The sequence below is a fragment of the Lipomyces tetrasporus genome (assembly GCF_029532465.1).
Source record: "Lipomyces tetrasporus strain NRRL Y-64009 chromosome Unknown POJ06scaffold_13, whole genome shotgun sequence".
Lineage (NCBI taxonomy): Eukaryota > Fungi > Ascomycota > Lipomycetes > Lipomycetales > Lipomycetaceae > Lipomyces > Lipomyces tetrasporus.
Window position 1 is genome coordinate 821,078 of NW_026611608.1, and position 21,300 is coordinate 842,377.

A 21,300-nucleotide genomic window follows, 5' to 3' on the forward strand; every position below is an offset into this window, starting at 1 on the left:
AAATGTTCGCACAATCGTCGTGAAGATCCATAGCGATTGGAGTACCAGCCCTTACCCACACACCGGATTTATCATGACCCCACGATTGTCAATGTGTTCAGCTGCCTGTCTGTCGTGTTGAGCAGTAGGTATATCGAGTTTTCTGTAGAAGATAGCTGAGCGATTGATAGCTTTCAGATTCAATTTGAACAAAGGATATTGCTAAGTTCTGGTTCAGCGGGGATTGAGTCCTTCGGACCATCACAGATCGGTAACCCGCTAGAGTCATGGCCACCAGAAAGATTCTCATCGCACGACCACCACAAGCTTCGGGCTCATCGTCAGGTCCACTGCCTGAATCACCAGCGCCAACTAAGCCCGGAGATGCAAGAAGATTACCGTCTGCAACTAGAGGCGGCCGACAACGGACCGGATCAATTGCAGCAAGTCAATCTCAGCAGCACCAGCGAGACGCGAATGTGAGAACAAAGTTCGTGATAAGGAAGTTACCGCCGTTATATACCGAAGCGGAGTTTAAGACTGTGACGGCAGAGTATATTAATCCAGAAACGGTCGAGTGGAGTTACTATGTGCAAGGCAAAATGCACAGGAGGTAGGCATCATTACATGAATGATGAAGGCTGCGGCTAATGGCAAGATAGTAAATCTACGCCAATGACGTTTTCACGAGCATACGCGAAATTTAAGGATGTGGAGTCGTTAATTGCCTTTAACAAAGCATTTGGAGGAAAAGTCGTCAAAGACGCCAAAGGGAACGAGAGCGCCATGCAAATCGAATTTGCACCCTACGAGAAGGTTCCGAGAACAAAAGTCAAGATAGACACAAGACATGGTACAATAGAAAATGGTGAGCATGCCGTTGGAGATGTAAAATATAGAAGCTGATAACTTTTGCAGATCCAGAATATCTTGCCTTTCAAGAGTCGCTGTCGTTACCGCGTTTACCAGCTGCACCTCCGGTTCCTGGTGGATCGACTGATTCTGGAGCAGGTCACAACGGGACGACGCCACTGATTGAATATCTCCGAACGTTGAAATCGAGTAAGAAATCGAGTGGGGGGTCCGCGTCAAGGTCCGGAAAGAAGGAGAAAGAGAAGGAGAAAAAGGAAAAGAAGAAACGGGAAAAGAGCAAGAAAAGTAAGGGGTCTGAGAATGGAGTAGAAAAGAACAAGCCTGATGTTGCGACTGATGCAGTCGCTAAGCAATCGCATTCTCCATCGGGGTCTGCAGAATCAAGTTCTGTAGCTCTGGCGAAGGACGAGACCAGTAACACTGTTAAAGAAAAGAGGCGCCGGAGTCGAGGAGGCCGCGACAAGCAAAAGAAGGCATTACAAACTCACTTGCAAGCTTTACCACCTGATCAACAGTCTGCAGCGACGCCGAAACCAAGGGCTTTGACATCACAGCCTTTGGAAACTGGCCTGCCCAGTACGTCCGTCAATGCTACATCGAGTCGAACTCCAGTTCCTGCACCTCTGCTACCACCGACGCCCACAGCCACGCTTCCTCAAGTCACCGCGAGAGTACCATCTCAGCAAGCCCTGAAGAGTACAGCAGGAAATTCAAAGCCCAGTCGGCAAGCGAGCGAGGTACCTGCATCTGGCGATGCGAAGTCCCAGTCTCGGCATCGGAGAGGCGCTGGTGGCCGAGGTGGGAAGGGTGAAGTTAAGAGCAGTAGCAGTACGCTGTCTATTAATGCTACTACATCTGCCTCAGCAGAAGTTGGAAGCGCTTCCACGTCCAGTGCCGTTGACAGTAGTGGCGGGCGTGGACGCAGTAGTCATCGTGGAAGACGGCACAATGGCGGTAATCGTGGCAGTAACGACAGTAGCCGCGGTACTGGTAGTGGTGGTCCGCCACCTGCAACATGATCAAGAGAGAAGGAGAATGCATCTGGTATGATACTCAAGATTCACGGTCTATCTGTTCGAGGATCTGAGAGTCTGAGAGCAGGACCGTAATTTTGTTTGCGATGTATAGTTATTGTGTTACTATTAATTATTTACTTCGAGGGTTCCAGACGCTTAGTAGTGGATTGCATTATAGGTATGTTTTGTGTATACACTTATCTATTATAATTGTAAGTTAATGGAGTTTCTTAATTGAAGGATGTAGCAGCATTGAAAAATCAAGGATAAGCAGGTTGCGAGGAATTGCCATGGCAAGGCGGGTTAGGGGATGCTGCGGCGTGCGAACAGGTTGTCTGGATGACGAATGTGGCGGTGCCGGGAACGTGGTCCGCAAGTGCCCGCTGCGCCTTCATCGATATATTTACTCTGCCAGTGTCAACGCCCTTCAAGCGCGGGTTCTTTCTCATCTGCCTTCCTGCAAATAGATCCAGCTTACAATGTCTGCTGCCGAATACCACAACCAGAAGTCGAGTGTAAGTGCTGTTCCTGTGCTTAAGCAATTATTCCCATGATATTCTAATACATCTACTAGTACGACAACTACGCCCCACCCCCAGGTCCACCCCCCCCAGGACAGGGCTCTTCTGACAGAGGCTTCCAGAACAGTTCGTATCCACAGCAGCCACAGCAAGCTTACGGAGGTCAGTATTACCAGGGCGGTGGATACCCCCCACAAGGATCGCCTTACCAACAAGGCGGTTATTATCCTCCTCCCCAGCAGCAGCAGCAAGGTGGGTACTATCCTCCCCAGCAGCAAGGCGGATATCCTCCCCAGGGCGGCCCAGTCTACGTTCAGCAGCCGCAGCGAAAGGACGATAACAACTCGGACTGCTTGCTCGGATGTTGTGCCGCTCTGTGCGTCTGCTGTGCGCTCGACGCGTTGTTCTAGACTTCCCTCAAAAGTTCTGCGCAAGAATAGGAAGATATAATCACGAGGACTAAGCAATGGTGGAGTTTGGATAGTTTTTGGTGAGGCATAATATGTACGTTCCATGTTTTTCATAAATGTGCAGCTGTAGTGCCATTTTAATCCTTGGTTGGTTCGCCTCGATCGTGTTCTGTAATAGTAGTTGTATGTGTTGATTTTTCTGTTCACGTTGCGTAATACATACGGCGTTCCATTTTTAAAGTTCAGACATACTATTTCAGCTAAGTATAGCGTTCTAGGGCGAAACGCATGAGGAAATCAACGCGTCACCAGTATGGGCTCGGTGGCGCTCTTGACCTGTCCTCGACGACGAATCTTCAATTGCTATTGTGCACCATGCAATTGATTGACGGAAGACAAAAGCTGGATTGGACGGCCTTCCACGTGTATTTATCCGGTAGTCCATTTCAGAATTCAGGCAGTCTCGCAGGCCGGGCCCAATCCTTCTGATACTCACTCTGCACCGTATAACAAGAACTTAGTCGTAGCGCAGGAATTTATTTTGAAAAACATAAATAATGCAATTCCTACGTCTGCATGGTTTACATGGAACTGCATTGTATCTGGTATTGCTATGCCATTGTCCGCAGATGGATGCTAGACTGTGATCGCGCTTCCAGGGATCGTGTACCGACGATTTGATTTAGCTCTGACACTGACATACAGTGGTCAATGTGGTTTGGTTGTGTGCACAAAACAGGTTCATAGTCATGGTGAATTACTACTACTTTTTCTTCGCGTTGGTTGATACTTACGAGAGCAAGGATTGTCCGAAGTGACCGGGCTCATAGTAATTGAGGGATTTTAGCAACCGATTTTTTTTTGATATCATAGCTTCACTAAACCCAGTACATGGAATGATATACTGCATAAGCTGACCACTGAATCAATATACTTTTGTCATTTGGTTCAGGACATTACAATATCCCAAACACACATTTATCTGTTGCTTTGTATATATATAGTGTAAGGTAACTGGGCAGCTAATGCCCGAGGATAGTAGGGTCACAAACCCGAGGGAGTATAGTAGGCTCACAAAATATCACGTGCGGCCTGTGCAACCTGTGATCTGCTTTCCCTGAACTCGCGGCAAGCCAGCCTTTGACTGCCCCCTCCACCGTATCGCATACATCCATACGCATATTGTATTGGTCATTCACGACTCAATAGGGTGTCGATCGATCCGCCATGTCACACCTTACGACACCGGCCGTTGTCATGGGTATGTTGGATTGTCCTTATCAATTGCACTGAACGGAAGTTTCGGTGGGGATGATGACAGTGCCGTCTATTGAATGACCGCAGGTTTGAGAATGATACTAATCCTTTTTCTTCTGTATAGACAAGTACGCGCTATTCTTCCGATAATCAGCCATTGTTAATTACAGCTGGGTGCAATTGCGCCGGTTAACATGTAATGGCTTGCTTATCGTGTGATCGAATACTGACAGTTTGCTTAGCGGTACCGGTCTGACGAAGCTCGGCTTTGCTGGCAATGACTCTCCGTCCTTTATTTTCCCTACCGTCATCGCTACTCGTCAGGCCTCTGGTTCGGGATCCGGGCGTCCGCCGCCAACTTCAAAGCCTGCGTTCTTGGGTTCGACGCCTAGCGGCGGCCATCTATCGCAGAAGCGAGGAACGGAGGATTTGGATTTCTTTATCGGTGATGAGGCGCTGAGCGCTGCCAGCGGTCCCGGTATGTAGTACTTTTGAAGAGTATGGCACTGATTGTCGCTGACAATGGATAGGTTATGGATTGAACTATCCCATTCGTCACGGTCAGATCGAGAACTGGGATCACATGGAACGTTTCTGGGAAAACTCGATATTTAAGTACCTCCGTTGCGAGCCTGAGGATCACTACTTCCTACTGACCGAGCCGCCGCTCAATCCGCCCGAAAACCGTGAACTGACAGCCGAAATCATGTTTGAGTCATTCAATTGTGCGGGCATGTACATCGCTGTCCAGGCAGTGCTTGCCCTTGCGGCCTCGTGGACGTCGAGCAAAGTCCAGGACCGATCGCTGACTGGTACCGTTATTGATAGTGGCGATGGTGTTACTCATGTTATTCCTGTCGCGGAGGGATATGTTATTGCGTCAGCTATAAAAAATATTCCGATTGCAGGCCGAGATATCACGTATTTTGTGCAAAGCTTGTTGCGAGACCGAAACGAGCCGGATTCCAGCTTGCGAACCGCGGAGAAGATTAAAGAGGTGGGTAAACATTTTATGATATTCAGTGGTATGAAATACGTTTTCTCACGGCTGTAGGAATTTTGCTATGTGTGTCCGGATATTGTTAAGGAGTTCAACAGGTTTGACCGAGAACCTGAGCGTTTGCAAAAATACTTAGTCGACCAAGGCCTCGGCAAGAAGGTCTCCGTCGATGTCGGCTACGAACGCTTTCTCGCTCCCGAGATTTTCTTTAACCCCGAAATCGCGTCATCCGACTTCTTGACACCCCTTCCCGAGGTAGTCGATACAGTAATCCAGACAAGTCCTATCGACGTACGTCGCGGACTGTACAAGAACATCGTCTTGTCGGGCGGGTCGACTATGTTCCGAGACTTTGGCCGCAGACTTCAGCGAGATATTAAGCATCTAGTCGACGCCCGCATTCATCGGAGCGAGGAGCTTTCTGGTGCGCGATCGGGCGGTGTCGATGTTCAGGTTATCAGCCACAAGAAGCAGCGAAATGCTGTTTGGTTTGGCGGCTCTTTGCTCGCGCAGACCGTATGTCCGCCTTTTTCATCGTGCCCGTTGCTTACTAACCTCTTTATATAGGCTGAGTTCCGGAGCTATTGCCATACGAAGAAAGATTACGACGAATACGGTCCGGGAATTGTTCGAAATTTCTCGCTATTCAACGTGCCTTAAATTGTTGTGTAGTGTGTTGGTTTAAGTCACTGTGTACGTGAGTGCGTCAAATGTGTAAGTTTTGTCATAGAACGGAATAGTGGATAAAATTCGATGTAACTATACGCTTTAAGTCGTTGGCATTCGGCAGGCAATGTAAGGCGAGTACTATTGGACGAAAAAGACAAGAAGTAATCTATGTACAAGAAATGCCGATGACCCCAAAGCCGCAATTATTCCTCGCATATGTACACGCGACAACCTACAAACCTGAAACGCAAAAGAATTAATATTTCAGACATTCAAAAAACCAGACTCAGTAATTTACAACGTCACATTCCGCCTTGTTGCTGCTTTTGCATTTCCTAGGTGAGCGTTAGCCGCGCGACTCTTCAACAAGATAGAACAAATCAGCAATGGGGCGTACAGTTCCGATGACTTTGATGGTCTGGAAAAACTTGCCGATACATCGGTCGACGCAGTTCGATTCACCCTTGTTGAGATCACCGTCGGAATAATAGTTTGGGACACACTTCTCCAGACAAATTAACGAGGCCCTGTACAGCACCATTAGTTCTTCCTATTCACAACAAACCAATCCCACCATTGTCAGATCCTCGATTATAGATATGCCGCGGTAGAGATTGGAAAAGAATATACTTATACAACGAACGTACTTATCCTTCATTTGCTGAATCATGAGCATTTCACCTTTGATGCCGTTGATTTTGTTCTCGTCGTATCCCGTAGCAGGAGGACGCGCGCCCATTCCAAAAAAAGACATCTTGTATAACTGTAATTAATGAAATTTGATAGACTTGAGACAAACGGGTTCTGAACTTGAGTGAAGAATATGTGGCGTATTCGTGGAAATGGCAGTCGGTGACGAAAATATAATTTTTCGGGATGCGTAAGAAAATGCTCGGCGGTAATGGTTTCGTGTCGCGACGGACCTGAACTTCGCAGACGTGACGTCAATATCGGACGAACGAAATCAACATAGATTATATACAGACTCAATAATGAATAGCTAAGCCTAAAAGTCGATGATTATAAGTTTGGTATGCTGACAAGCTCTTTATGAATTGATTTTTGAAGTGACATTGTGCTGGATGTGAATTACCAGAGACTTTAATGATGAGCTCATGGCAAGGCAAAACGAACATCAATTGTTCGGATGTGCCATTCCAAACGTGACCAATTGAATAATAAATAGCTAATCTTCTCTCTGATTTCCTCTCTGTATTTCGTTGCCGACTGTCCTTCTACGTCGACGAGAATATAAACTAACGTTTTGGGCCAGGTCACGGTTAAGCGATGCCTGCACGATTATCGGTTTTTTTTCCAAGCATGCGGAGTATAATATGCCACTCAACAGCAATCCGGACACTCTCCAACACAACGACCCACCTCATCTCCCAGTCCTCGTCCTTCAATTCGTCAACCAAGGGTGCCAAATCGCCATCATTACAACCCACCAACAATGCGAACGCAGATTTCAAAGGCCGCAAAGAAGCCTTGCTGGCGTCCGAGAAGGAGATGTACCCCGTTATATCTGATGACTCGTTATATCAACGGATTTCAGAAATACGGAACAAGTACGATCATATGTCTGCGGGGGAACTTGCTTCATTAGATGTTGATCCAAACTCCAGCCTCGTAGGACGGAAACTGACGGTGCGTGGTAGGATTATGACGATTAGGGCGCAGGGCAATAAGCTACTGTTTATGGATATAGTGCAAGAGGAGTGTAAGATTCAGACTATCTATCGACTGAATTCGATACCGGAGATCGACGAGGAGAGATTCAGAATGTCTTGGGAGTGGCTACGGAGAGGAGACGTTGTCTGTGAGTATTTCCGGGCCGAATAAAACTGGGTATACGCTAATTGCATTAGCTGTTACAGGAATATTGAGTCGAACTCGAACAGGCGAGTTGTCGGTCCGCGCGACCTCAGAGATCACGTTGCTCTCGCCTTGCCTACATCCAATACCGCTCACACTCTCCAGCGCACAAACCCGGTCGCACCACCGCACGGTCGATCTTCTCGTACACTCAGCAGCTCGCGATATCCTCCGTGCACGGGCATTTATCTTAACATATCTCCGCAGTTTCTTTTCTGCGCGAGACTTTCTTGAAGTACAAACGCCCATCTTATCTGACGTTGCGGGCGGTGCCGCAGCCCGCCCGTTCGTCACCCACGCAACCGTCTTCGGTGCCGGTCCGGACTCTTCATCTACTCCAACGCCTCTCGAACTCCGAATCGCTCCCGAACTATGGCTTAAAAGGCTCATCATTGCAGGCTTTGACCGTGTCTTCGAAATCGGACAGGTGTTTCGAAATGAAGGCATCGATGCAACCCATAATCCGGAATTCACAACCTGCGAGTTTTACCAAGCGTTTGCGAGTTTAGACGATTTGGCCTCGCTTACGGAAGAATTAATTTTCGGACTTGTCAAGTCTGCGGGTGAGAAGTTTCCAGCGATTAAGTCGAATATCCAGACGAAAGGGATCTCGTTCGATGCTCCATTTTTGCGCTTGGATTTCATTTCCACGCTAGAAGAATGCATGGGCATAACTTTGCCCGACGTTGTACTAAACTCCTCCGAAGAGTCGGACGACGCGAAGAGATATTTGGAACAGCTGTTTGCCAGTGAAGGTATACCAATCCCAGAGCCTGTGACTGTGGCCCGTATGCTCGATAAACTCGGCGACTACTACATCGGTCCGATTCTCGACAACGCTAAAAAACCTGTTTTTGTAATGAACCTTCCAGAAATTTTGTCGCCGCTTGCGAAGTCTTCTAAGGCGGAAGGGAAGGGGTACAGAATTGCGCGAAGGTTCGAGCTCTATGTAGCTGGCAAGGAACTAGTGAACGCTTACGAGGAAGAAAACTCCCCTTTTGCCCAGCGTCGGAAATTTGAACTACAGCTCTGTGATCGCGACGTCGACGCTGAGGCGCATGTTACTGATGAAGGGTATCTTGCCAGTATGGAGTGGGGTCTTCCGCCAACTGGTGGGTGGGGCATTGGCATCGATCGGTTAGTCATGTTGTTGACCGGTGCGGAGCGCATTAGCGACGTGCTGGCCTTTGGTGGGATTAAGGGTGTCGTTGGACAAGAGTAATGTAGACATGTCGTGCATGTTGGACATAATGTAGATAGTAGATTGTTTTGTACATAAGGGGTGAAGATGTAAGTTAGATGCATTAGACATATTAAATAGGTTGTACCAAAAGTCACGAGAAGAATATATACACAATATAAAGACGAATGTACAAAACAAGCATCATATATACAATCCTTCTCAAAAATCACAAACGACAATACCAATACATACTATACAAATTTTAGACCTCGAATCAGTGACCAACTCCGGATCATACAAATAAGGACACAAATATGCAAAATAAGATGCTACAATCATTGCACTAGATTACCACGTGGCGTTTCCATTGGCGGAACCTGAATTATTGCTGTCGCTCTTGAAGTCCCATAGTGATCGGCCATTGCGACGACTGAATACTTGCGATCCGAACAAGTTACCAACGCCACTGCCAAATGAGTTTGAGTTATTGTTCGACGCCGGAATTGGCCTGGCTGGGTTTCCGGATGGATCAAAATCGCCTGAGTTGAAACTGCCAGAGCGCCGACGAGTGCCGATTGGTGGCTGCACAGTTTCTGCTTGAATCTGCTCAACCGGCCCACTCGGTCCTGAAGTCGAACCACGTTTCGAGAACGAAAATAGATTAACGAACCGGCGGCCAGGGGTGCGCGGCTCACCCGAGTTCAATAAAATGACTTCGTCCGCGTCAGACGCGAGGGGTGCTGGCGACGAGAGCACATTGTTGTCTTGGCCGTCCTTCTTTCGACCGATATTGCCAATATTACCAATTGACGCTATGCCTCCTACTCCACCAAACATCAAACGACGACTTGGCGTCCGCTTCGCGAAACTGAAGCCGCTGGATGAACTGCTATTCGTGGACATCTGATGCAAATCCATTTGCGCGTTCTCATCAGAGTCGTCGGCGGAAGCATTTAAGACCCGGATCAGGTTAGATCCACCAGGCGGGCCGGAGGTCGTGGTGAGAATGTCATGAGCACTGCTACCACCACCACTGCTATTGCTATGAGTAATACTGAGGCTCTCCATGAGTGGCGAAGACTCGGCCAGAGAAGGTGGGGAGGGGAGCGTCGCATTCTTCAGACCGCTACTAACAGGAAAAAATGCCGAAATATATCCGGCCGACGCTGGCGAACGGGCCGATTGCTGAGACGATGGCTGAGAAGTAGGAGATGAAGGGGGTGGCGAAGGTGATGGAAGTAACAGTTGTTGACCGGATGAGTTGCTGGAATTTGATAGCTGACCGAGACTCGGCAAAAACATGAAATTCGTATCTGCAGACATTTCCGAACCTTCTGTCTTGGACCTTGTGTGAACCACTTCGTTATCAGTGTCGAGTGAGGTGGCCTGTAAATCCTGTGGCAAATCATCGGTGACAAATAAATTCGACGGAAGTAGCATGTCGACTGACGGGCTGATAGGACCACCATTCGAAAGCAAATCATCTGAAGTTGACGTATCCAACGTATCCAACGGCTCAGAGAAGAGGTTTGAAAGCGACGGCGGGTTCATCGAGAACGGAAAGAGCGGAAGTGAAGCACTCGAGCCGTTGCTCGTCGGTGAGTGACTTTGTCTCATTACGCCCGCATGCAACTGGTTGAACTGGAGATTATTGAACGTAGATGCATCCGGAAACCTCGGGTCGTGTAATGGATACGACGTAATCGGTGCCGATACTGGCTGGCGTCCTTTGTTTCGAGCGCGATTTCTGCGTTTGGCAGACTTTGACACATCAACTAGCGAGATCCCACCCTGCGTTGCTGAAGCGGCCAATGCCTCCTGTGCTTTCCGGAATTTCTCCTCGGCATCGCGATATTGTTGAAAAACATCCACATACCGAAGCTCCAACGACTTTTGGACTTCCTGCCATGCCTTTTCCAACTTCCTATCCTCGGTATCCTCGGCATGGAGTAACTTCGCAAATGCATTTTCGCTGGAATCACTGTGGGGATCCTTTTCCATCTCAGCCTTCTTAACTTTCGCAATTAATCCACGTATTTCGTCTTCTAGCTCAGCTATATATTTGTGGCCTTGCTGCAACGCCTCGCGGCTCTTCTTTTCGTTCTCTTTAACATCACCTTCTAGCTCCTCAGTTAACCTGGCAATGTCACGTTTCCGCACGTCAGCTTGCCTCCGCTCCGATTCCCATTTGACGAAATCACTTGCAATCTTTTCTACCACCTCAGTTTTATGTTTAACCGCTCTCTCAACCTTTGACTTTTGGGAATCAAGATTACGTTTCGATTCTTCTAGGGCTTTAGTTTCACTTCGCAACTGTGACCGGACTGCGTCCTCCTCTTTCCGCCTTTCCTTAAGCGCCTCCAATTCAGCTTGCAGAGTCGCCTCAGCAGCGGCGTATTCTTCCTCAGCATGCGCATGTTGAGCGACAATTTCACTTATTTCTGACCGAATTTGCTCTAATTCTGCCGCGAGTGATTCAATCGTGTAAGGCTGGGTTGCGGCCGTGAACGACGATGAATCGCTGCGGCCTCGGCGTGTGGGTGACGAATGCCGGGCGGATCGATTACTTCGCTTAAACTGGGCGTAAACGGCAGCAGAATCGGATTTCCTTCCATGGAATACACTTTCATTTGCCTGTGACATATCTGGAGATTAAAATACCGTCAGCAGTCATTCTCTGTAGACAGCTCATCTCACGAACCAAATACATACGCTTGTCAGGAGATCCAAGAATTTCTCTTGTGATGGGTTGGATATTTGTTAACACTAAGTCTTCAGATTTTCTTCGTGTGCGCAGCCGAATAAGCTGTCCGGCGGCGGAATAGTGATTCGAGTTGACCTGCAACGAGTGGACTTAGTATGATCGACGACAACATAAGATTCTCATAGCCACATATCCACCGGTTACAACTTCCAGATTCAAATCAAGATCATGACAGCAAAATGCAATGATTGGCAAGTGTCGTGAATATGCAACTGTAACAAGAACGCATGTAAGGCCGAACATACCGCTAAAACTCTAACGCCGTATACCTGGTCCGGATTGAGGCCCGTAATCGTAACCGTTGTTTCGCGCTTTTCACTCTCGCCAACTATAACACAGAAGTTAGAGAACGCATTCATTTAAGAGGATCAAGACAAAATGGCACAGTGGAGACGGCGGCAGGCGGGGACGTAACCAATGACCATATTAAAATTTTCTGTGCAGTAAGGCCCACTCACCATTCTGGCCGTTCATTTGGATAACATGTTTTGCTACACTCGTCGCGCGGTCCGGAAGAGACCAGTGTAATGTGACCGAGTCGGACGTGACGGAGTCGAGACAGACATGGGGCGGCGATGGTATGTCGATGCCTAGTAGGTGAATGAGAGTGGGAATTGGAATTTGCAGCAATCGCGTGGCACGATGCAGCAGCCAGAGCAGCGAGATGACTGTCGCCACAAGCGAGAGCAGCATGGCGGCCAGTCAAAACCCTTGCACGGCGTAATCAGAGAGCAGACGACAGAGTTGTTGCAGCAGCCGACGATGAGGAGCGGTGACGAACGTACAAGCCAAACAAAAACTTAGCATGCGGATGCCGCCGTGTCTCCGGCGTTCATCTCCCGCCTCGAGATGACTCATCGACCGGTACATGCATTACGTGAGCTCTTTTGCGTTTGAAAATGCGCATTTTGCAAAACGGCATGTCTTAATTTTTCGCTGTCACTTCTGCATTTTTGCTGCGGCGTTTTGTTGAGGGTTGAAAACCTCTTTTTGAACAGCAGCAACCTTACCGTCACGCTGGCTGGCCGAGAATTTCCCCAGATCAGACCCCAGCAAAACAAGTCCGCTTTCTCTCTGCGGCGAACAAAACTGTTCCGATCAGGTAAGGCATTCGTTCGCTGGCCCTTTGTATACCTTTATCATATATATTTCAGTACTCCGATACTTCTGCAATCGTCCTACATAGATCAGCAACCCCAACACTGACACGTACCATTCGCCACAAGTCTGGGTCGCGAACAGCATTCTCCGTCCGGTGCAGATTTCTGACGTATCGACTATTGCTTCGAAATGCAGTACGTCGGACGTGCTATCGGAAGTGTCTCGAAAACATGGAATTCAATCAATCCGGCTACATTAACAGGTGCCATCGATGTCATCGTAATTGAACAGGATAATGGTCGGTGTTTGATCCTCAAGGAGTTTCGCTCTTTCGCAATCTGGTGCAACACTAATGATGGGTAGGCGACCTGGCGTGTTCTCCCTTCCATGTTCGGTTTGGCAAATTCGCATTACTACAACCCTCACAGAAGAAGGTATGGCTTCCTGTTCGTCTTATGCCTAGAACATTGCTTAAGTCAGCTAGGTCGACTTCTCGGTCAATGGAAAGAAAGTTGACTTTGCCATGAAACTCGGCGATGGCGGCGAAGCTTTCTTCGTGTTCGAAACCGATAACGATGTTCCATCGGACCTTCTAACGTCGCCTGTCCTCTCGCCATCTACGTCGGCGGTGTCGTCGCCGGCCTCTGTCAATTCTAGCCCAGCCAATCTCCAAGAGCCGGAATATCTCGATCTTTCCGGTGGATCACGAACTCCAAACGCCACTGTGCCACATCTGATGTCAGATACCCAGAGCGACAGTAACATACCACGCTCGCACATCGACTTTAAGGAGCCAACAATGGCCCGACCGATCGCGTTTCCTCTTCTTCAAAAGGCCGATACTACACCCGTTACGATGAGTAATACACCTGATTCGCTCTTGTCGACGTCGCCGGCGAGCGACAGCGGTGCGCCTCTACGATCTACATCCGCGGATAGACAGCGACCACGCGCTTCGTCGTATGATAATTGGCCATCGATAGAGCTTTCTCGGGCATTGCTCAATGGTGTAAAGTCCGACGATCTGGAAAGCACTAGTGCGGTGAATCTTAGTAATGGATCGACGCCGCCCCTACGCCCACGTAGTCCACCATTAAGTCGGGACCAGGCGATTCAGCGGGCCAAGGAACTCAGTCGGAAGCTTAGCGTGAGTAGAATTCCTACGACGGTGACAGATAGTGGTGATCTGGTGCTTGACATGCGCGGGTATAAAGCCGGAGAAGAGGAAACTGCCCGTGCCGAAGCAATGGCCCGGAAGATTTTGTCTGAAGAGCTTGCGATTAATACTGAAATTGCGTCGTTGATTGCCCCCGACGAGCACGGAAATTTGTGGATTTATGCCAGTGAGGAGGCAAGGAACAAGGCTGTGCAGAGACCTGGGTCGATGGAGTTTGATTATGAGCCGGACGAGTCTGTGAACGTAAGTCCAAAATTGCCGGCTTCACAATTGTCGACGCCGCCTTCGACTCCGCCGCCACAGACTGAGATGGATGACAGCAAAGAGCAGAGAAATTATGTCAAAACTCTGCGCCTGACTTCTGACCAACTCAAGAGTCTCAACCTGGTACCGGGAATGAATCCGGTTTCGTTCAACGTGAATGGCGGTAGGGCGGTATGTACTGCGCGCATGTTCTACTGGCGCTACGACTTGCCGATCGTGATTTCCGATATCGATGGCACTATCACAAAGTCCGACGCGCTTGGCCACGTCTTGACTATGCTCGGCCGCGACTGGACGCACGCCGGCGTTGCAAAGCTGTTCACTGATATCGCGAACAACGGGTACAATCTCATGTACCTCACGTCGAGATCCGTCGGCCAGGCGGACTCGACGAGACATTATCTGAGAGGAATCGAGCAAGGGATATACAAGCTCCCAGACGGACCTGTCATCCTGTCGCCTGACCGTACGATCGCAGCGTTGCGTCGCGAAGTTATTTACCGGAAGCCAGAAGTGTTTAAGATGGCGTGCCTCCGTGATATCCAAAGCTTATTCGGGCTCCGAGAAGGAACGCCATTTTACGCTGGGTTTGGCAATCGAATCACTGACGCGCTATCGTATCGCTCGGTCGGGGTTCCGTCATCTCGAATTTTCACTATCAATTCTAACGCCGACGTGCACATGGAGCTGTTAGAATTGGCCGGCTACAAGAGTTCGTACGTGCACATGACTGATCTGGTTGACCATTTTTTCCCGCCCGTGTCGGCGCAGGTAGGCGACGAGCGGTTCACGGACGTGAATTTTTGGCGCGATCCGGTGCCTGAGATTGCGGATTCGGATGAAGAAGGAGACAGTAGTACGGTGCGGTCGAATGGATTTGCGTCTGCCGGCGGCCCGAGTCGAGCGTCGTTGGACGAGGAAGAGGAGGAAGATTATGACGATGATGATGAGGACGACAACGACAACGACGAGGACGAGGACGAGGAAGAGGATGAAGTCGAGTTGGATGGTGTTTCCGGTCAGGATGGTGAGGTTGGATATACGGATGAGGACGACGATATTGGCAAGGACATCAAGCGTCGTCTTTAGAAGAATGGTTGCTAATTCGTTGGCTATTGTATTGATACTCGGATAATGGAGCATGGGACTGTTTGATTGATACTGGTAGCGGTGTAAGAGGGATATTCTGAATTTGCATCAATTAGACATGACTGTTTGCATGATAATAGTGTAGCATATATATATATATGTATATGTATTAATACATTCACGATCGACGATACAAATTACAAACTGTGCAAAATTACGACAACATGGCCACCATCAGTCTCTCGTAATCGCCCGACGTCTCGCCCTTGACTCTTGCAATCAGATCCTTCCCGTACACATTCCTGTATGCCTGCTTGATCTGGGCGAGCATAGCCGGATCCCAATGATACCGCACGACGCGCTCGATGAGCACCTTGTCCTTCGTGCCGATTCCGGACATGCACTCCTCCAACATCTCTGCATAGCACGTCGGCTTGTTCACTGCGCACTTGACAATATACCCGAGCGCCTTCTTCATGTGTCCCGAAAACTCGTTGTCAATAATCTGGACCAGCTTCCTACTGTAACGGGCATAGTACTGGTCGGCCACTATCTTCAAATGCGCATCCGACCGGCTCGAGAGGATCGAACACACAAGCAACTCGTCAGTACCGGCCCGTCCTTGCGTGGCACGGTACAGATCCTGGACGTCGTTGTTGACTTTGTTCGGGTCGACCGGGATCCATTCTTCCATTCGCGTCGCCGCCAAGACCATTTCGAAAAGCTTCTGGGTCTTCATTGACAAGTCGTCTGCGACATCGTTCTCGAGCGGGCGGCCGTGCCGTTGCCGGTAAAGTCCCTTCAACGTGTTCAAGTCCGCGTTTGTCCGGCTCAGCACGATGTCGTTCAACAGAGTCTCGCTCGTGCCGGCGCCGTCCAACGCGCGATGGGCGTTCTCGACATCGGCACCGAGCGGGCCAGCCACGATCTGCAGCAACGCGTCACGGAGATTGCCGGCCGTCTCCTTGTCGATAACATGGCGCAGACTCTTGCCCCTCACGCTCTCGAACGCGGGCTTGAGAATCTCGATCTCGGCCGGAGATTTCTTCGCGAGCACCCTGATGAGCGTCTTCTCGTCCGTACCGAAGCCTTTAGTTGCTTTTATGATGTCCTGGACATCTGGCGTGGGATTGTAGTGTGGTGCTTGGGCGTGGTGAGCTTGTTGCGGGGGTGGAGCATATTGCGGCGCTGTGTGCCCTGCCGACGGGTGGGCTGGTTGGTTGAACGACGGCGGCGGTCCGGGCGGCGGAGGGTAGTACTGCTGTTGATTAGGTTGTTGCTGGTATCCCTGTTGCGGCTGTTGCGGATAATAGCCCTGCTGTGGCGGATACGGAGGAGCAAATCCTTGCTGGGGTGGTTGTTGCGGGTAGCCTTGTGGAGGGTAGCCTTGTGGAGGAGGATACTGCTGCTGCTGGGGTTGCTGGTAGTTATATCCCTGCTGCTGGTGCGGATATCCCTGCATGTTCTGATTGTAGTTATAGTTGTTATTGTATGACATGGCGAACAGCGGGGATTATTGCCTCTTCTTATACGCAGCAAGATGTGGAAGCGATGGGTGAGTGAGCTGCGCCTCTGCTATTGATCATTGTGGTGTTTGCTGCCATCTGCACGCCGTCATAACAATGAAAGGCGGCGGGGCTGTGCTGCTGTGGCTGGCGGCTTGCTGCGGCTCACCACCGCTATCGCTGCCACGTGACCAGGCTGTGCACCTCGCGAACCCGACAGCGAGTTACGCTGAGGCTAGATATACTGCTTCCGTTACCGCGGCACAGTTACTTATGTACGCAAGGTAGCAGATAAACAGCGTGCCGCATTTGTAGAATTTTGCTTGCAACTCGCTGCTAGACGTACTACGATGGAACTATGAACTAGCGGCCTCAGAGCGTCCCGACAAACGATTGTATCGGGACTCGGCTGTTTCTTGGGCCGCCGACGCTAAAACGCCCCGCAGAAAATCAACTGACAGCTTTACAGGTTCAGACCGAGCATCTCCAATATCCTCTTCACCTGCAGGATACAGGTCTCCAATCGTGATGCATATCTGGAGACTGTCACCTTGTAGGATAAAATTTCCGTCCTCCAATATTTTCTATTTAATAGATTAGTAACGGCACTTTTGAGTACAGAACGAATTAGGCGCTCACGTATTTTTGGACGGGCGAGATACTGTCGGTAGCCAAATCTCGTTGATACACCTCGATAAACGCAGTATTAAGCGTTCCGAACCAGTTATGCCCATTAAAAAGATACGGACCAAACGGAGTATTACGCCTATTTTGCCATTGCATTGGCAAACATAGCGGACTGAGTCGGCGAGTATGCACTGTCGCTTTCCTGTGACGGAAAGCTGAACCTAGGTCTCTCGTTCAGCCAAAGAAGGATAGCGCTACGCCAGTGAAACTCATGCAGCCAAACCATAATGTCAGACTTCAAATGGCTGTAATTGTCTGAGACTCCGACCTGAATCATTACGACCAATTCTTTGCGGCCATTTTTGTGATACTCGAGTCCACCATCAGAAGTCTTTGTTGATGCTCTGCCTTGTTCATCCACAGACTCATATGTAGACGCTCCGAGCGGCATAATGCAATTTATTAACTCTTGCTTGTTATGCCGGAGGAGTCCATTGAGGACGCTACAGCTGATAGCCGTTTGCAAGGCGGCCGCAGCCGAACCATGAAGCACTGATGGAGCGGTATAGATCGTGGCCATTGAGTCAGTGGCAGAGTAGTCAATACGAGGAAATCTGTATTTGGTTAGCCAGATCCACAATGCCAGCAGTCCTTGGTCATTGGTGATTTACTTTTCGCCGTCATAAAGACCGCATGCCTGTGCTTCGAGGGCTCTGAAAGCCTGGTGTGATAGGCGTATATCAAGCCTCCTTTCAGGTTCGTTGTCTTTGAGAAAATTCAGTGCGCGCTGATAGGAATCGTCCTCAACCCAGGCCATTTCGACGACACGGAAATTTGTAGTTAAAATCGATGAGCACTGTGTCTGGGTCCGGTCTGTCTATATTTCTTCTTGACAGCTTGTGCAGTCACCTCGACAGCCGTAGTGATCGGGGGACTTTGAGCACGTGAGATGGCGATCGGACGCTGTACCAAGAGTTCGTACTCACGACCTAGATGTGTCTTCACCGTAGTAGATACTCAGGTCAGATTTGGGTCATGCGGCGAGCTACGTTGATCCAAGTGCTTTCGAAGGCACAGATAACTACACGAGACTCAGACTGAGTGCGCAGAATTATATTCATTACAAGGAAGAGACTAACGATGTTTCCATGCTATAAGGTATCAGACGAATCAAAACGAACGACAACAACGCGATCGTCCTACTTCAATAAGACAGACCCATGAAATCCCAATCCGACAATCTTGTCCTTCGGCATTGTCGCCCGACACACCTCCTTCATCGTCTTCGCGTCCAATATGACAAGCATGCTCCGATTCTGGAACCCATCAAGCACAACTGTCAATAGCACGCCGTCATCCTCGTCCTTGCCGTTCGGGTCCGCGACAAACAGTGGTTCAGAAGGCGTACATCCATTTTCGGTCCAGAACTTTGCCTCAAGAGTGTCGACGTCAATTTTGAGGAGTCTATCGAAGAAGGAGGATTTGCCATCCGAGTTGATGCCGTAGACGTACTTGTGCTTCGCGAGCGATTTGCTTGGGTTGAATGTCGGCAGTTCGATGTTATTCATACTTTGCGACGCTTGCGCTTCTACAACTGCGACGCCATCTTGTTTCGTTGTGGAGACGCCTGGTAGTCTCCAACGCGTGTAACTACCAAGCTTGCTCGGATCCAACACGCCAGTCGCCGTATCACTCCTCAGAGCCTCAACGGTAAGGTCCCACAAAATTCCATGATCCTTAAACTGGGCCAGATCAAGAACAATATCATCGCCATCGTCATAAGCGTTAATCGAATGAAAAGAGAAAAACGGATCGGACTTGAACACCTTGATCTTCGAGCTGTCGTGTCGGGCAGAGCCATCTCGCGGGATGACGAACCACTCTGTCTTGGCGTTGGGGTTCCATTTCCGATCCATGGAATCTAGTACATTGCGATTCCACATAAATGCTAGTCCGTTGTACTTGAAATTGGCCTGCCACAGACAGACGACAATGTATTTCTTGGTCAAAAAGAACGAATGAATGTACGCTGAGCGCGAAACCGGGATCACTGCTTCGACCTTAAGTTTGCGGTTGCGATCGAGACTGAATATCGTGTAAGCCATGTTCTTGCCAAAATTGAGCACGTAATTGAATTCCACTCCGTCGTCGAAACATGAATGCGCGGCGCTTATTGGACCACTCAGAAGCGCTTTCTCGATATCGTCGGTGCTCAAGCTGGTCCAGGTAAACCTCTCTTCCGGTTCCAGAGTCTCGTAGTTTAACCGCAACAGCATGTTCGCGTCGGTCTTGGCCACGAGTTCGGAGTCGCCGGACATTGGAGATGGGAATCTCGGGTTGATTGTCACGGAGACATTTGCTGCAGTCGTATCGCAGTTCTGATCGTACTTGGTGAAGAACTTGGCGAACTTGGTCTTGCACGGATCTCTGTACGCGAAGCTCGCTATGTTACGTCAGTACGAACTTGAAACAGCAAAACGGGAAGACATACAAGACACGGGTGAGCCGTTGTGGTCATCGATCTCTTTTTTTAGTGCCTCCGATCCGGATGTCGAGCGATACATGACCTTGCCGTCGGGATATTCTGACGAAGGCGGAGATATGTCGAATTTGTGGTATTGCGAGAATCCATCGAACCAGTGGTACACTTTGAAACTTTGGCCGGGCTTGTTGGTCAGCGGCACGGTGTACGATCCCGGCCCCGTCCGAAAGAGAGAACCACTGTCGAGACAAACAAGTCAGCACTTCAAGCTTCTAACGAAAAACGTCTACAACTTCGACATACTTGACATAGGATGGAATCTTTCCCGTCAGCACAAGCGAAATCGGAGTCGTCGTGTCCTTGAGATCGCCAAAGCCAGCAGCATTAGGCCAATTATTGACATGTGAAATAGACTTTTCAGTGGCCATTGTGATAGTCCTTGTTAAAGATGGTCGTGTTAATTGAGAGGAATGGACTGCAGAGAGCGTTGGCGTAGTCTAAATATTCGACACGGCCAGTCGCCAGCTGGACGCAACCGGACCGATTGCATCGACGGGATGGAAATAGGAAAGACTGATCCGGCCGGACGGAGAAATGCCATTCTGGTGAGCGTTGACAACCAAGCAGTTAAGCAAAGGAAATGACGCCCTAGAAAGCGTCACTATCGTCGCTCGGCCGTTGGGTTTGCCCGACTCATCGTCATCTGCCCTTACCGACACCCTGCGGCGCACATGCTCGGACTTACGTCATTAACTGCGCCGAGCTCCACTCTAACCGTCGTCATAGTACCGTTACCGTACTGCAATCTGTTATGACGAACGAGTAAAATGAAATGGCAATGCGGAGTGAAGTTCGGAATAGGACTGAGTTGAGCCGGAGCCATTGATGACATGATTATGGCAGTGGACAAGAAATTGATTTTGGCTGCAGCCATCTGCGATACTGTACTTTAGTGGCTACAATACTGAAATCGTGGAAAAACGATTAAAGCTTAAAGTATGTGTCCTCATCGTATTCGTTTGGGAAGCACGCATTTGATGGGAGCTCATTGTGTGGCACCTCCTTTCTATCAAACTATTGAATTACTATTCGCTCAACGACCTGTTATTCTTATTTAGACATATCACTCAGTAATCTCAATCAAAGCTAGCCAAGTCTCGTCACCGTAACCATTAACGAAACACCCTGACCCGTGGTTGCCAGGCCAACAGGAATGGCGATTTCTAAACTTGCAGCGCGACGGAGTGCCCAAACAGACAACTCTGTCTATAACCTAAAACGTCTCCCTCAAATTGCAAGTACACTCGGGCGCATTCAAATGGTTGTGTATCTTGAAAATCAGAGACAGATGGCACGTTAGATCTACCGCCTCATCAAAACCCCGTACAGCGGCGACAGGTTGTAAATGGAAGCATAGCTTACGTATTCGCTGATTCGCAGGCAAGTGTCTTTTACCCAGGCTTACTGTTAGGACATTGGTTAATTGACTTAGATTATCTGCACAAGGG

At 49.2% G+C, this 21,300-nt stretch overlaps 10 protein-coding genes across 10 annotated transcripts; 5 read left to right on the top strand and 5 right to left on the bottom strand.

Moving 5' to 3' along the window:
• Nucleotides 1-75: 75 nt before the first annotated feature.
• Nucleotides 76-1,245, top strand: POJ06DRAFT_46495 (Smg-4/UPF3 family-domain-containing protein). Its single transcript, XM_056191081.1, has 2 exons — nt 76-592; nt 642-1,245. The coding sequence occupies exons 1-2, from the start codon at nt 267-269 to the stop codon at nt 883-885; spliced, it is 570 nt and encodes a 189-aa protein (XP_056040366.1). The 5' UTR covers nt 76-266; the 3' UTR covers nt 886-1,245.
• Nucleotides 1,246-2,347: 1,102 nt separating this feature from the next.
• Nucleotides 2,348-2,839, top strand: POJ06DRAFT_241543 (uncharacterized protein; the record flags this gene model as incomplete). Its single annotated transcript, XM_056186142.1, has 3 exons — nt 2,348-2,383; nt 2,443-2,765; nt 2,800-2,839. 3 exons carry the CDS (start codon nt 2,348-2,350, stop codon nt 2,837-2,839), a joined length of 399 nt encoding a protein of 132 aa, XP_056040367.1.
• A 1,187-nt stretch (nt 2,840-4,026) lies between these two features.
• POJ06DRAFT_284019 (actin family) lies at nt 4,027-5,716 on the top strand (the record flags this gene model as incomplete). Its single annotated transcript, XM_056190145.1, has 6 exons — nt 4,027-4,060; nt 4,181-4,184; nt 4,299-4,534; nt 4,587-5,053; nt 5,111-5,572; nt 5,624-5,716. The coding sequence occupies 6 exons, from the start codon at nt 4,027-4,029 to the stop codon at nt 5,714-5,716; spliced, it is 1,296 nt and encodes a 431-aa protein (XP_056040368.1).
• A 168-nt stretch (nt 5,717-5,884) lies between these two features.
• On the bottom strand, nt 5,885-6,745 carry POJ06DRAFT_46543 (uncharacterized protein). Its single transcript, XM_056191082.1, has 3 exons — nt 6,373-6,745; nt 6,123-6,252; nt 5,885-6,060 (listed from the first exon to the last, which is right to left on the bottom strand). Exons 1-3 carry the CDS (start codon nt 6,477-6,479, stop codon nt 6,028-6,030), a joined length of 270 nt encoding a protein of 89 aa, XP_056040369.1. The 5' UTR covers nt 6,480-6,745; the 3' UTR covers nt 5,885-6,027.
• Nucleotides 6,746-7,423: 678 nt separating this feature from the next.
• Nucleotides 7,424-8,822, top strand: POJ06DRAFT_203450 (uncharacterized protein; the record flags this gene model as incomplete). Its single annotated transcript, XM_056185315.1, has 2 exons — nt 7,424-7,544; nt 7,594-8,822. The coding sequence occupies 2 exons, from the start codon at nt 7,424-7,426 to the stop codon at nt 8,820-8,822; spliced, it is 1,350 nt and encodes a 449-aa protein (XP_056040370.1).
• A 158-nt stretch (nt 8,823-8,980) lies between these two features.
• Nucleotides 8,981-12,320, bottom strand: POJ06DRAFT_263759 (uncharacterized protein). Its single transcript, XM_056188926.1, has 4 exons — nt 12,006-12,320; nt 11,793-11,875; nt 11,496-11,622; nt 8,981-11,428 (listed from the first exon to the last, which is right to left on the bottom strand). The coding sequence occupies exons 1-4, from the start codon at nt 12,238-12,240 to the stop codon at nt 9,132-9,134; spliced, it is 2,742 nt and encodes a 913-aa protein (XP_056040371.1). The 5' UTR covers nt 12,241-12,320; the 3' UTR covers nt 8,981-9,131.
• A 65-nt stretch (nt 12,321-12,385) lies between these two features.
• On the top strand, nt 12,386-15,335 carry POJ06DRAFT_263761 (Lipin/Ned1/Smp2-domain-containing protein). Its single transcript, XM_056188927.1, has 3 exons — nt 12,386-12,946; nt 13,012-13,082; nt 13,133-15,335. The coding sequence occupies exons 1-3, from the start codon at nt 12,838-12,840 to the stop codon at nt 15,176-15,178; spliced, it is 2,226 nt and encodes a 741-aa protein (XP_056040372.1). The 5' UTR covers nt 12,386-12,837; the 3' UTR covers nt 15,179-15,335.
• Nucleotides 15,336-16,871, bottom strand: POJ06DRAFT_263762 (uncharacterized protein). The gene has a single exon (XM_056188928.1). The coding sequence runs from the start codon at nt 16,674-16,676 to the stop codon at nt 15,393-15,395; it is 1,284 nt and encodes a 427-aa protein (XP_056040373.1). The 5' UTR covers nt 16,677-16,871; the 3' UTR covers nt 15,336-15,392.
• A 98-nt stretch (nt 16,872-16,969) lies between these two features.
• POJ06DRAFT_279038 (uncharacterized protein) lies at nt 16,970-18,252 on the bottom strand. The gene is made up of 4 exons (XM_056189779.1): nt 17,982-18,252; nt 17,475-17,924; nt 17,323-17,449; nt 16,970-17,267 (listed from the first exon to the last, which is right to left on the bottom strand). Exons 1-4 carry the CDS (start codon nt 18,125-18,127, stop codon nt 17,040-17,042), a joined length of 951 nt encoding a protein of 316 aa, XP_056040374.1. The 5' UTR covers nt 18,128-18,252; the 3' UTR covers nt 16,970-17,039.
• A 236-nt stretch (nt 18,253-18,488) lies between these two features.
• POJ06DRAFT_46660 (carotenoid oxygenase) lies at nt 18,489-20,461 on the bottom strand. The gene is made up of 3 exons (XM_056191083.1): nt 20,096-20,461; nt 19,802-20,031; nt 18,489-19,753 (listed from the first exon to the last, which is right to left on the bottom strand). Exons 1-3 carry the CDS (start codon nt 20,218-20,220, stop codon nt 18,510-18,512), a joined length of 1,599 nt encoding a protein of 532 aa, XP_056040375.1. The 5' UTR covers nt 20,221-20,461; the 3' UTR covers nt 18,489-18,509.
• Nucleotides 20,462-21,300: the final 839 nt, after the last annotated feature.

Bases quoted from the DNA above. Each gene is read 5' to 3' on its own strand.
- POJ06DRAFT_46495 (XM_056191081.1), top strand. From the start codon at position 267: ATGGCCACCAGAAAGATTCTCATCGCACGACCACCACAAGCTTCGGGC. The intron at 593-641 runs GTAGGCATCATT...ATGGCAAGATAG, and splicing joins CAAGGCAAAATGCACAGGAG to TAAATCTACGCCAATGACGT.
- POJ06DRAFT_46543 (XM_056191082.1), bottom strand. From the start codon at position 6,479: ATGTCTTTTTTTGGAATGGGCGCGCGTCCTCCTGCTACGGGATACGAC. The intron at 6,253-6,372 runs GTACGTTCGTTG...GGTGCTGTACAG, and splicing joins ATTCAGCAAATGAAGGATAA to GGCCTCGTTAATTTGTCTGG. The intron at 6,061-6,122 runs GTACGCCCCATT...ACGCTCACCTAG, and splicing joins CCATCAAAGTCATCGGAACT to GAAATGCAAAAGCAGCAACA.
- POJ06DRAFT_263759 (XM_056188926.1), bottom strand. From the start codon at position 12,240: ATGCTGCTCTCGCTTGTGGCGACAGTCATCTCGCTGCTCTGGCTGCTG. The intron at 11,623-11,792 runs GTATGTTCGGCC...CACTCGTTGCAG, and splicing joins ACGGCGTTAGAGTTTTAGCG to GTCAACTCGAATCACTATTC. The intron at 11,429-11,495 runs GTATGTATTTGG...TTTAATCTCCAG, and splicing joins TCTTGGATCTCCTGACAAGC to ATATGTCACAGGCAAATGAA.
- POJ06DRAFT_263761 (XM_056188927.1), top strand. From the start codon at position 12,838: ATGCAGTACGTCGGACGTGCTATCGGAAGTGTCTCGAAAACATGGAAT. The intron at 12,947-13,011 runs GTCGGTGTTTGA...AATGATGGGTAG, and splicing joins CGTAATTGAACAGGATAATG to GCGACCTGGCGTGTTCTCCC. The intron at 13,083-13,132 runs GTATGGCTTCCT...TAAGTCAGCTAG, and splicing joins TACAACCCTCACAGAAGAAG to GTCGACTTCTCGGTCAATGG.
- POJ06DRAFT_263762 (XM_056188928.1), bottom strand. From the start codon at position 16,676: ATGTCATACAATAACAACTATAACTACAATCAGAACATGCAGGGATAT.
- POJ06DRAFT_279038 (XM_056189779.1), bottom strand. From the start codon at position 18,127: ATGGCCTGGGTTGAGGACGATTCCTATCAGCGCGCACTGAATTTTCTC. The intron at 17,450-17,474 runs GTTTGCCAATGC...ATGGCAAAATAG, and splicing joins TCGCCGACTCAGTCCGCTAT to GCGTAATACTCCGTTTGGTC. The intron at 17,268-17,322 runs GTGAGCGCCTAA...TCTATTAAATAG, and splicing joins TCTCGCCCGTCCAAAAATAC to AAAATATTGGAGGACGGAAA.
- POJ06DRAFT_46660 (XM_056191083.1), bottom strand. From the start codon at position 20,220: ATGGCCACTGAAAAGTCTATTTCACATGTCAATAATTGGCCTAATGCT. The intron at 20,032-20,095 runs GTATGTCGAAGT...TTGTCTCGACAG, and splicing joins AAGATTCCATCCTATGTCAA to TGGTTCTCTCTTTCGGACGG. The intron at 19,754-19,801 runs GTATGTCTTCCC...GACGTAACATAG, and splicing joins CAACGGCTCACCCGTGTCTT to CGAGCTTCGCGTACAGAGAT.